Source organism: Artibeus jamaicensis, unplaced genomic scaffold (genome assembly GCF_021234435.1).
Source record: "Artibeus jamaicensis isolate MK-2021 breed Jamaican fruit bat unplaced genomic scaffold, CSHL_Jam_final contig_456, whole genome shotgun sequence".
Lineage (NCBI taxonomy): Eukaryota > Metazoa > Chordata > Mammalia > Chiroptera > Phyllostomidae > Artibeus > Artibeus jamaicensis.
The window spans coordinates 7,590,443-7,602,878 of record NW_026521839.1 but is presented as its reverse complement, the minus strand read 5'-3'; the positions used below and the strand labels follow the sequence as shown (position 1 = coordinate 7,602,878).

At 36.8% G+C, this 12,436-nt stretch overlaps 1 protein-coding gene across 7 annotated transcripts in view; it reads right to left on the bottom strand.

Annotated features, from left to right (window-relative positions):
- The window catches only part of FAM13B (family with sequence similarity 13 member B), a 78,831-nt gene that overhangs the window by 16,646 nt on the left and 49,749 nt on the right, over positions 1-12,436 (bottom strand). For 2 of the 7 annotated variants that reach the window (XM_037147547.2, XM_053666452.1), the window contains 5 exons: positions 9,330-9,394; positions 6,640-6,688; positions 6,097-6,244; positions 3,256-3,321; positions 1,646-1,856 (listed from right to left, as the gene is read on the bottom strand). In XM_037147547.2, the coding sequence (XP_037003442.2) occupies positions 1,646-1,856; positions 3,256-3,321; positions 6,097-6,244; positions 6,640-6,688; positions 9,330-9,394 (539 nt within the window). Of the gene's footprint in view, positions 1-1,645; positions 1,857-3,255; positions 3,322-6,096; positions 6,245-6,639; positions 6,689-9,329; positions 9,398-12,436 lie in introns of all 7 variants that reach the window. The other 5 variants (XM_053666451.1, XM_037147543.2, XM_053666454.1 and 2 more) reach the window with 3 other exon arrangements.

The following is a 12,436-nucleotide window of genomic DNA, read 5'->3' as shown; positions in this document are numbered from 1 at the left end:
TGCCCCTCTCTGACCCTGCCCCCACATACAGTGTCACAACCCAGTGACTGGGTCACCCTGCCCTGGTGAACACCTAAGGCTCCGCCCCTCATACATAACAGGTGTGGACAGACCAAAACATTATGGCTCAAATGGAAGAACAAGTCAAAACCCCAGAGCCAATACATTTAAACAACCAAGAGATAGCCAACCTATCAGATGCACAGTTCAAAACACTGGTGATTAGGTTGTTCACAGAACTGATTGATTTTAGTCACAAATTAGAGGAACAAATGAAGGCTAAACTAATTGAAATGAAGGGAAATGCACAGGAAAGCAACAGAGATGGAAAGGAAACTGGGACTCAAATCAAGGGAGTAGACCAGAAGGAAGAAAAAAATGACCAGACAGAAAAGAATGAAGAAACAAGAATTCAGAAAAATGAGGAGAGGCTCAGGAACCTCCAGGACATCTTTAAATGTTCCAACATCCGAATTATAGGGGTGCCAGAAGGGGAAGAGGAACAGCCACAAGTGGAAAACTTATTTGAACAAATAATAAAGGAGAACTTCCCCAACCTGGCAAAGGAAATAGACTTCCAGGAAATCCAGGAAGCTCAGAGTCCCAAAGAAGTTGGACCCAAGAAGGGACACACCTAGGCGCATCATCATTGTATTAGCCAAGATTAAAATGAAGGAGAGAATCCTAGAAGCAGCAAGAGCTAAGGGGACAGTCACCTACTGTCAGCTGATTTCTCAAAAGGGACCTTACAGGCAAGAAGAGGCTGGAAAGAAGTATTCCAAGTCATGAAAACCAAAGACCTACAACCAAGATTGCTCTATCCAGCAAAGCTTTCCTTTAGAATGGAAGAGCAGATAAAATGCTTCTCAGATAAGGTCAAGTTCAAGGAGTTCATCATCACCAAGCCTTTATTATATGAAATGTTAAAGGGACTCATCTAGGAAAAAGAAGATAAAAAACATGAACAGTGAAAGGACAGCAAACTTACAGTTATTAATAGCCACACCTAAAACAAAAGCAAACTAAGAGGACAGCTAGACCAGGAATGGAACCATAGAAATGGAGATCCCATGGAGGGTTAGCAACAGGGGAGTGGGAGGAGGAGAAAGAGAAGGGGGAAGAAGGTACAAAAAATAAGTAGCATAGATGGCAGGTAGAAAACAGACAGGGGGAGGAGAAGAATAGTACGGGAAATATAGAATCTAAAGAATTTGTGACACATGGTCATGAACTAAAGGGGGGAATGGGGGGAGGGAGTGTGCAGGGGGGAGGGTAATAAGGGGAGAATGGGACAACTGTAATGGCATAATCAATAAAACATATTTTTATAAAAAAAGAAAGTTTTGACAACAAGAACAATAAGGGGTGGTGAGCTCCACTTGCTGCTTCCCTTCCAGAGTTCTGTATTTCAATCATGAAGATTAAGTGAAAAAATATATCCTGAGAAAATTTCTATTAGACAGCAAATCACAAACTGTATACCTCAACAAACCTAGAATTTAGAAATCAAAAAAATTAAAAGTTACAAAAATGTGCTTTATGAAACAGGAGAGAAAGAAATGCAGGTCCAGGGAATTAAATCTCTCAAAGGATTTGGGTACCTAATAGGAATCACCTCACATAGGTACATAAAAAAATCACATACCTAGCAAAAGAAAGTGCTTTAGATGAGGAAGCCAACGTTTCCGGATCATGAAGGAAACGCTGGCTTTGCCCAAAATCTAAACTACGGTGTGATAACACTGGAGGACAGTCCTCTTCCAGGGGGTGATGATTCATTCTTCCAGCTTGTGGAGACAGCTGAGCTTCTCCAGACTCAGAGTCTTCCTGCCAAGACTTAAAAGCAGGAAATGGCTCTGTAAATCAAACACAAAGAACAGTACCATGGGTCTCTGGTTTCCACATGGAATAAAGGTCACACAGTATCAGCTATATGTTCTGTAACTCATATCATTATGTGGTGGTTCACATAATATTTATAATACTTTTTAAAAAAGGAAAATATATCAGGATCTTCATAAAACCTAATAGAGTTTAAAACCACCTGAGTTTCATTTTTCAGCCCAGAATTCTATTTAAATTTCTGAACTCAGTCACAAAGCAAAAAAGGACACTGTCAAGCTCTTTAAAATGATATCAAATGTTATTTTTCAAGTAGGGAAAGTCCTCATTTAGAAACACCCAAAAGTCCTTAGTTAGGAATTTAACTTAGCCAAAAGCTGCCAGTGGAACAAGCGCCCCTTACAGTCAAGGGGCTGTGTTAAGAAGAAGTGGAATTTAGGAAGAACATTCACCAAATGAAGTTCTTGCAAAAGAATTCTAACATTTCCAAACAAGTGGCTAACCCATCTAACAGCAACTGGCCTCCAACATTAGACTGTGGTGGTTACCTTCTGTTGCAAGATTCCTGTACTTAATACACATTTTAATAATTAAACACCCAACAATATTATCAAGACATAATTTAATAGCAATAGTTTTTCTTAAGTTTTTCTTTTATTGTTTGTTCTGTAAATTCTTAAAAAAAAAACCATGTTGATATATATTTAATATCTTTGCACATACAAGGTTTAATTACACATAACACATAGAGATAAACACAGAGCGCACAAGCATACTCCAAATATAAAATTAACTTCAGGTGTCACTGGAGTCTGTGGGGGGAGGAGAGACACTTTTCACTTTTTCATCTACACATTAACTTTATTTATAACTACAGTTTAAAACTTTGATGCTGTATCTATTAACAATAATGAAAGTAAGTATTTTTGGATGCAAAGATGGCTTGACAGTGTCAAAAATCAGGAATAGAATGTTTTCTTTCTCTTCACACAATAGCTAAGATTGCAACTTTAGTAATTTAGTTTTTTTACTTTACACATTAGCAATTTAAAGATTACGTTTTTTCCAGGGTAATGAAAACATAATTTAGTTAGTTTTTAAAGCCATGATTAATCTGATAACTAAAAATTTAATACAAAGCGTGCAATCCCACAATAAACCCAGCAATAAAGTGATTTTCAGAACCCTTGTACCTGCTTCCCAGCAAATAAGTAACTAGTAATAAACATTTAACGAGAAATCTCCTATTTTAAGAAAAAAGAAAAGTAATAGAAACAATTTTTCTGGGTACCATTTTTAACCCAGACCAGTTTTCCTACTACATGGGGACAGCAGGAGAAGGGCTAAGAAGAAAGGCAAAGAAAGTGAACCATAAAGAGGCAAAAAAACTAAACTATGGTGAACCATACTTACCCTCCCCATCTCTCTGCAGATGCATTGTTTTGAAATCAATGAGGGGAAAAGTGATAGGGCATGACGCTAATAAAATGGAAAAAATGGCAAAAAATACTAAAGTGAACACACAGCACAGTCAGAACAAACCATACACATAACTAACACAAAGCCAAAGATACCAAAAACATTTCCCTAAAACCAGTTAGGCATTCAGCTCAAAAACTTTATTCAAAGAAATTACTACTAATGAAAACTTTAAAAACAAACACAAACATACATTTCCATTTAGGCAAGGCAAAAAAATCAAAGTAGTACTGTTTTCTTAAAATGCAAACATAAAACTAAAGAAATGGAAACTCTTAAAAGTGGTACTATTTGAAGCTTTCAGTATAATCAATTTAACAGAAAAATATCTCCCACTGATTGCACTTTGAAAAGATCCTATTGTTTTCCATTCAATAATTAGCAGGAGAGAATGTGAAACAAAAATGTCGTCCACTTCCATTAAAAGCCAAGACCTTTTGAAGAGCTGCTACAAATTCATCCTGGTGGGTAGATATGGTATGTGCTACCTGCTTGTGAATATTAAGAGTCACACTCAAACAAGGCATGCCTCTGATTCCAAGTTAGCTAAGGTATAAAGTAACTCAGCCTCTTAAGAATTTTATTTAGAATATCTTAACTCCTTGTTGTAGAAAATCAATCTTTGTACTGGTGGCAAAGTGGGAAGGAACATCATGGTCTGCTAATTGGCACTCTCCCAAGCACATACAGTGCTCAAGTCTAAGAAATTCACTCAGTTGTCTATTACCCTTTGCTCTCTGACCCCTATTCCTGGAAGTGCCACAAGGAGGCCTGTGTGGACTTGTCAAAGCTAATGAGCAAGAAGGATAATAAGGGCAGCTCAGGCACTGAAAATCAGGGATCAGTAGTCCATAGTTATTTTCCTTCCATATCACAAGCTATTAAGGGGTGGGTTCTGACAGAAAGAAAAGAGAGCGCAGCCATTAGGTTCCCTTTGGGGAAGTAAGTCTCCAGAAAGCTGAAGCTAGACAGACAATGTCCTATCTTCTCAAACATTGAAAAACAATTGCTCTTCTATGCTTAACACTTAAATAGAGGACTTTCAGGACTGTAATGGGCTTCATTCTCTAAGAAGTGTTCATTAAGGCCTTTGTCAGAATGCAGCCTTATCTTTCAGAGACTCCTCTCCCATGGCTGCTCCAGGAATGGTCTGCAGACCACCACTCCTTTTCAGCAACTATATCAGGAGAAAAACTTAGAGGGACATTTGATCTTCACTGCCCCCAGGATAACATCTCCTAACTCTGGGGAGCATCTTCATGAATTCTAAAGGTCCTGAATAACCCAGAACAAAGCAAATGAAAGACAACTTCCTGACTTGTGTATCAGTCCAAATTAAGACACATAATATTCTACTGGGCATGACAAACATCTAGACAAAAAATACAGGGGGAAAGAGAGGACAGCAGTATAAAGGCTGGCACAGACAATGTCTTGGGACTTTAAAAACTATTTCTTAAACATAAATATGGGTATATAAAAACACTCCAACTATAATCAGATGAATAGACTTGAGGCAGCAAAAGGAGTCTGTGGTAGTGGTACTGCAGTTCCTCTTGCTACTGCCACTATAAGGGTTTTGCTAACTTCCCAAAGGTGAGATAACCAAGGGATCTTCATCCACATGAACAAACATGAAACTTTATTTAAGATTCCTGAGTTGTCTCATTGTCTCTTTATCAAGGAAGATGATGTATGATCCAAAAGGCCTCCTGGGTCAAATATGTTGCTTGCTTCCACTCCCCACTCCAACATTTTATTTGAAAGTTTACAAATATACAGGCACGTTTAAAGAATTTTACACTGAACATCCATATATCAATTATCTAGATTCTACCACTGACATCTGATTATACTTGCTTTATAACACTTATCTATTCCATTAACCATCTTATTTATTCTTGAATTTTGAAGTAAAATGCAGATATCAGCACAGTTCCCCATAAACACTTTAACATGCAAATCCATCACTGGGGTTCAATATTTATTTAGTTTTCACTCCTTTTGATAAAAATGGAAAACATATAATAAAATCCAAGTTTTAAGTATACATTTGCTGAGCTTTGACAAATACATATACTGATGTGTCTTGCTTTTTTCATTTAAATTCAAACTTCTCTCCTCTGTAAAAATTGCTAGGAACCTGCTCCCAAACTTCATAACACAACCTAATACAGGGAAGATATAGTACAGTATTTGCATAGAAATGCCCCCGAAGATCATTTTTTAAAAAAATATTCCTGATGATCATAAAGAAGAGGGAGCTATATATAAGCCACCCTCTTTAAACTTTGTTTATTTATTTATAAGGGAAAGGAGGGAGAAAGAGGGAGAGAAACACTGATGTGAAAGAGAAACATCCATCAGCTGCCTCTCATATGCACCCCAACCAAACTGAGCCATTCCAGTCAGGGCAAGCTTCCTCTTTTAAAGTGGTAAGACCCCTAGGCACTAACATACTGGACTTTCAAAGACTGGTCAGTATCACCTAGTTTAACAATTAACAAAAGCCTATCCTAGTAGCTTGATTTTTTTAGTCAGTTCTAACACCCATCTTCAAAGCTAATGGATCAGATAAAACATAAGAGATAGTTGTTCCATAATCTCATTAGTACATTTGAGTAAAAACACTCACTCACTCTTATATGAAAAAGAAAAAAACCAGAAAATCAAAATCAATAAGGTTGTCCAGAAAAGGGCAGTAATCTCATTATTGCTTTGGGGAATTTCGGTTACAAAGAGCATTATTAGGAAAATATGTGTGGGTGAAATTACCTTCCCATTTATCACCATCAGAAACGCTCTTCAGATCTAGATGTGGAATTTGGACACATGCTGCTTCTCCCTGAATTCCAACACTTTGATCTCCCAGTGCTTCTGATTCAGGGTTGGCATTCAAATCACATATCTTGCTATGAGAATCCTGAATTTTAAAATAAAAGAATACATTCACAACCAGGACACTTTTCATACACAGCTTAAAGACAACCAGCACATATACCTGTGGAGTCTTCATTAGTTTACTGTGCCTGTCCCACTCCCACCATCCAAACTATTTTCAAATATAAATTGCAGTTTTATAATATGTCTTACTGGGAGACAAAGTTTGGATCACAAATTCAGGAAAGTGTTTTCATAACTAAATTCTTGTAAACAAAAGTAGCAAATTAAGTGCTACTTTAACTGTACAACATTATTAAGAATACCTATATTAAACCTCCTTGAAACCTATATAACTCAAGAGTTAAAAGCCAGATATAACTGGTAGATTAAGCCTAGTCAAATTTTTAAGAACCGTAAGAGAAAAATAATTCTTACCAGAATCAAGTGTGACAACTGATCACTGTCAAATGACAAATACTCTTTCCTAAAAATACAAATAAAGTTATTAGTTCTTTAAGAATAAATAGGTTACTCTCATTGCATATTGCTTACCTAGGTTCCTCTCTTCCCCATACAGTTAGCATTTACAAGGTAAGAGAAGAATGACAACTAGGCACATGCCCATTCTTTGGAGCCCTGTATCTGGAAATCACACACTACTGAAGAGATCCACAGAAACACTTCAGGTTAGAAAAATTAAATAACATTCATCACCCTCCCACATGAGCACACACAAAACCAACAATAACCTTAAAATAAAATCCATAATACACAAAAACCAAAAGGATCGAATGTATAATGAAAAAGAGTTTTAAAAACAAATATTAGCTTTTACCAAATAGTTTTATACTCCCCCACTCTGGGATATTTTTTTTCTTTTAAAGATGATTTTTAAAGGTATAGCTATGTCCTATATTTTAAATCTAATTGTGTTCTATCACAGTCAAAGCAAGTTTACTACTTCTAAAGCTCTCACTTCTCAAAATATAATGATAACATATAAGCTGAAAAAATTTTTAAATTTATATTCACCTCTTATTTCACCAACAAAACCACCCCTATTTAGAACAACTGTGACAGCAAGCTGTCACAAATTATCTCTACCTATATGACCAGTCAACCAAGCATCTAATATCACAGCAGGTTATCAATATACCTACTGTGGGAAAGTTCTCCCTAAAAACTCTGTGGCACTGTACAATGATACACGAAGGTGCTGCTTCTACCCTGCCAAAACAGAGTGTGCATTCAGAAGACAGGTCGTGATCTAAACATGGCAAGCTATCTCCTCATTTACCAATGACCTTATTCTTATTGAGGATGAGAACAGCTAAATTCCCTTGCAAGTTTAAAGGCTTTCCTTTGCTTAGAGTCGGAGCAAGCGGTGGAATGAGCTAAATTCTACCCTGACAGACTAGAAGACCTAATCACCTAAATTCGAGAAACATGAGTGTTAAACATACAACCTTGTAAAATCCACCTAACCAAGAACTCTTTGGATCTAAAAACAAGTTTGCTAACCTATACACAAGTTGAAGAGGAAAGAGTTTATTCCAAAAAGATTGGGTCCTCACTACTTGGATCCTTATTGTTCTACCAAATCCAGATGTCATCATTCTGGGGATGCCTGTTTATGCTGTTAATCTTACATCTTCAGCCCATATCTCCAATACTCCCTGGGCTGGAAGAGGATCATTCCTGCCTCCTGAAAGGAAGCACAGGGAACTGCTGTGAGCAGAAAATCTGCGGACCTTCAGAGGAGAGGGGTGGTCCAGAGATGGGGCTCTAAAGAATTTACTTACCCTCAGAGAATAGGTTTCCTACTCACAATTAAAAGAGACAATGGCATTATCGCCAAGTTTAATAATGCTGTTTGGAATTTCTCAGTATGTACAACCTAGTCTGCAACTTTATTACTGATTTGTTTTCAGAATATCAATTATCTTTCCGAAGAAAGTTACAACACGCTTCTAAGCAACATCTTAAAGAGTCATAAAAAGGGAAACAAAATCCAAAACCTACATGGTTACTTAAAACATTCTAGAAAGCTTCTGTTCAAAAGGACTCTTTCTACTGAGTATCTATGGAGACTACAGATGGCTGAGATATTCATTGTCTCAAGGAATCCCCTTCCCATTACTGCTGACCAAGGAGGTAAACAAGCACCAACTGCGTAAGATGGTTATGCTAAGTGAAGTAAATAAGGAGATAAAAGAAAAAACGAAAAACGTATGATTTCACTCTTATGTGGTATATAAAACAAAATGCAACAAACAAACTGACAAAACAAACACATAAATACAGACAACAGAATGGAGGTTACCAAAGGAAAAGAGGGAAGGGAAAAGCAAATTGGGAAAAGAGGATCAAATACTGGTAACAAAAGGAAACTAGACTTTAGTGAACACGCAATAAAGTATATAGATATTGAATTATAATGTTGTATACCTGAAACTTATATAATGTTACTAACTAAAGTTACCTCAATTTAATAAAAATAATTTTTTAAAAAAGTCATTACTGGTACATACCAAGAGGAGGAGGAACAAAAACATCCTAAACATATCTGTGCAAGCAAATATGCTACAATCTTTCAGTTAGTCATCCACAGCTCCAAGACTATGATACACTGAAAGGTGTATTCAGAGTATCAATAGATCCCCACCCTGGCCAGGTAGCTCAGCTGGTGAGAGCATCCTCCTGATACACCAAGGTGGTGGGTCTGATCCTCCATCAGGACACATACAAAAATCAACCAATGAACACATAAATAAGTGGAACAACAAGCTGATCTCTCTCACTCTTTCTCTCCTTTCCTCTCTCTCTAAAATCAATTTTTTTTAATGTCAATAAATTCCCACTTGTTCTAGTCAAGTGAAAGTTTTAAGTGTCTCCGAGGCATGTTGTTCATTCCTCTGAATGTTTTCCAAGTTGTAACTAATGTCTGTTTGGACCTACACCCCTTTGAAATTAATATGCTTATGCTTACCATTAAAACAAGAACCTCGGTTCTTCAGATTATCTAAAATATGCTATAATAGAATCATATAAAAATTTCACCCCCAAATTTAAGAACTCCAATTCTCAAAATGGTTACTTAATGAGGAACAAGAGAAAATGCTTACCTCTCACGGCAGCCGTCTTCACTATCCCCATGGTCACCACATGGCTCTAACAGTATACCTACAGACTGCTAAAAAGAACACCACTGCATTAATGGAGCTCCTAATATTCATATATGAGAAGAAGTTTCCAATCTAAAGTAGGGTAGCAGATTATAAATTATTCAAATGCCCCTCTTTAAATACTATTTACAATAGTCTATAGGTGTTGGAATCTCTTTTTACAGAGAATATTTTATCTTCCTCAAAACTTGAGTCACGTGTTTTACGTGTACGTATGGCTAGATGTGTAAAATGAGGACCCTGCATTTCTCATTTCCCACTAAGTAACAGGTACTGCTACTACCACACTATGACATTCTTTCCCCCTCAGAATTTCTGTCTCCAAAAACGATGGTCTTATGGTCCCAACTTGCCAATTGCTGCTTCTCCTCCTCCTCAGCCACAAACAGAAGTTGGTAACAGGGGAATCATGTAGTCCACCAGATCCCTTTATAAAATTTATTTGAAATAACTGTGAAGCTCAGAAACATGTAAGAACTCTTCTCCATTTCTTAATGGGCTTAAGTAACACCATCCCCTTTCTATTCCTCCCCAAAATGCATACCTACCAGGTCTAACACAAATGTCCAGTGCATCAAGTGCATCTCTACAAATCATGCAACCTTTTTTAGGGTTTTTGATCACCATTTCTAAAATCAACAAAAGGTTCAATTCTTCTTAGATTCTTAAGAAACTACCACTGGTCCAGTTTTGTTTAATATGAAAGACAGTCCATAATTATCTGAAAAGAGCTACTAAAATACTTTTTCCTTTTCAAATGACATATCTCTGTAAGGCTAAATTGTCCTCACATACTTCAAAGGAACCTACAGCAACAGACTGAATGCAGGCAGAAGCAGATATGAGAATCCAGCTAACTTCTATGAAGTCATACAGGCATTTACAACATTTGTACAAACCATGCTGTTCCTCAAAATAAAAAATTTTAAAAAGCTGTTTTTATTAAAAAGCAACCTATTTAAGTAGACTAATAAACATTTTTTAACTTTTCAGTTTTCATTTCTAATACAGTAAATATTGACAGACATACAACAATAGCTTTATGGCATCCTCAATAACTTTAAAGAGTATAACAAGATCCTGAGACCCAAAGCGTGAGAACCACAGGTATCTAGAAATAGACTTCAGCAACCTTCACACTCTAGAATACAGTACCTTCATTTTTGAATATGGAGGTTTCTGGATATATGAAATAATTATTACCCAGACCCAATAATTAAAATGAGCCTTGATATTTTATGCAAAGAACCAAATTAAGTCCCAGCTCTACCTTCCTCGTTATAAGTATGAGCATAATAATAATAATTTATTCGCCCATCTCAGTTATTGGGAAAGAATCAAATAAATAGCTTATAAGAAAAAATATAAAGTTCTATTACAAAACCATACTATTACATCACTAAGTCTTACTCAACCTACAATCCTTTTTACTATGATACAATTGAAATGAACTATAAAAACTGATATATTTAATACCCACATACCCTCCAGAGAGAAATTAGGCAAAAAAAATACTTAAACAAATGGTGAAAAGTAGCAAATGAAAAGGCAATTGTAGGCAATAAAAAAGAAAAATGTAGTGACAGAAGTAAAAGATGACTGACCAGCAGTGAAGCAAGCAGATGACGTTTAGAGTCAGGTACCGAACTGTGATCCATATCATGCCCCAAAGAAAAGTGAGTTACTAGAGTCAGGTTAGACTTCATACATAACAGGCATATGGCCAGAATTCTATGTAATGACAGGGAAATATACAATACTTTCTTTAGAAACTAAAATATGCTTCATCACCTGAAGAAGTTTTACTTGCTCAGAATTCATGCTACATAAAACATTCTTCCTTTGTACATGGGTAGAGGAGAACTTATTTTTTTCCTAAAATATCAGCTAGCAAAATAGCCCATATTTTTTTCCCTATCCTTCACCACAAATAGTGAGATCCTCAAAAGGAGGTCTAAGGCACTCGGTCTCAATTCAAGTAAGTCAATAAGTTCTGGTGGTGGCAGCAGCCAATAATAGTGGGAGCAGCAAGTACAACACAATCATACTGCCAGTGTCAGGGTGTCAAACTCATTTTCACTGGGGGCCACATCAGCCTTGTGGTTGTCTTCAAAGGGCCAAAATAACTTTAGGACTGTATAAATGTAACTCTCCTTAACTGTTAAGAAGCTGAAATTACATTCAGCCCTTTGAAGGCAACCGCGAGGCTGATGTGGCCCCCAGTGAAAATGCGTTTGACACCCCTGTCTTAGGGGCTGTCAGAGCTGACTGCCAAGAGGTAATTAAAAGCCTGATGGGCATTTCCAGTAATCTCTCTGGTCTCCTTCCACTCCTTAGCCATCCATAATTGGTGCTTCCACATTACTTGGTTCTGTATCTTACCATCTCCAACACCCACCTAGTTTTGCAGTAAGGGCATGCTAATTACTTCTTTTAAATAGGCTAAATACCCACCACTCCATACATTTCATACACATCAATCTAGCCCAATTTCTTCCACTGAATTAATGTGGTCAACACTGAAGAGGTCTCAACAGCAAAAGAAACTATAAAAATAAAATGAAAAGGCAAAGCTACAGAATGGGAGACAATATTTGCAAATCATGTATCTGATAAGGGGTTAGCATCCAATATATACCAAGAACCCGTAAAACCCAATAGCAAAAAACAAACCAATTAAAAATGGACAGACCCAGCTGGTGGGCTCAGTGGATTGAGTGCCAGCCTGTGAACCAAAGGGTCACTGGTTCGATTCTCAATCAGGGCACATGCCTGGGTTGCAGGCCGTGTCCCTTGTAAGAGACACACAAGAGGTAACCACACACTAATTTTTTTTGTAAGATTTTTTTATTTAATTATTTTTCAAGTACAGTTTTCTGTCTCACACACTAACATTTCTCTCTTTTTCCCTCCCTTCCCTCTCTCTAAAAATAAATAAAATCTTTAAAAAAATAAAATACAAAATAAATAAATAAAAATGGGCAAAGAATCTGAATAGACATTTTTCCAAAGACACAGATGGCCAACTGCTACACCAAGTGGTGCTC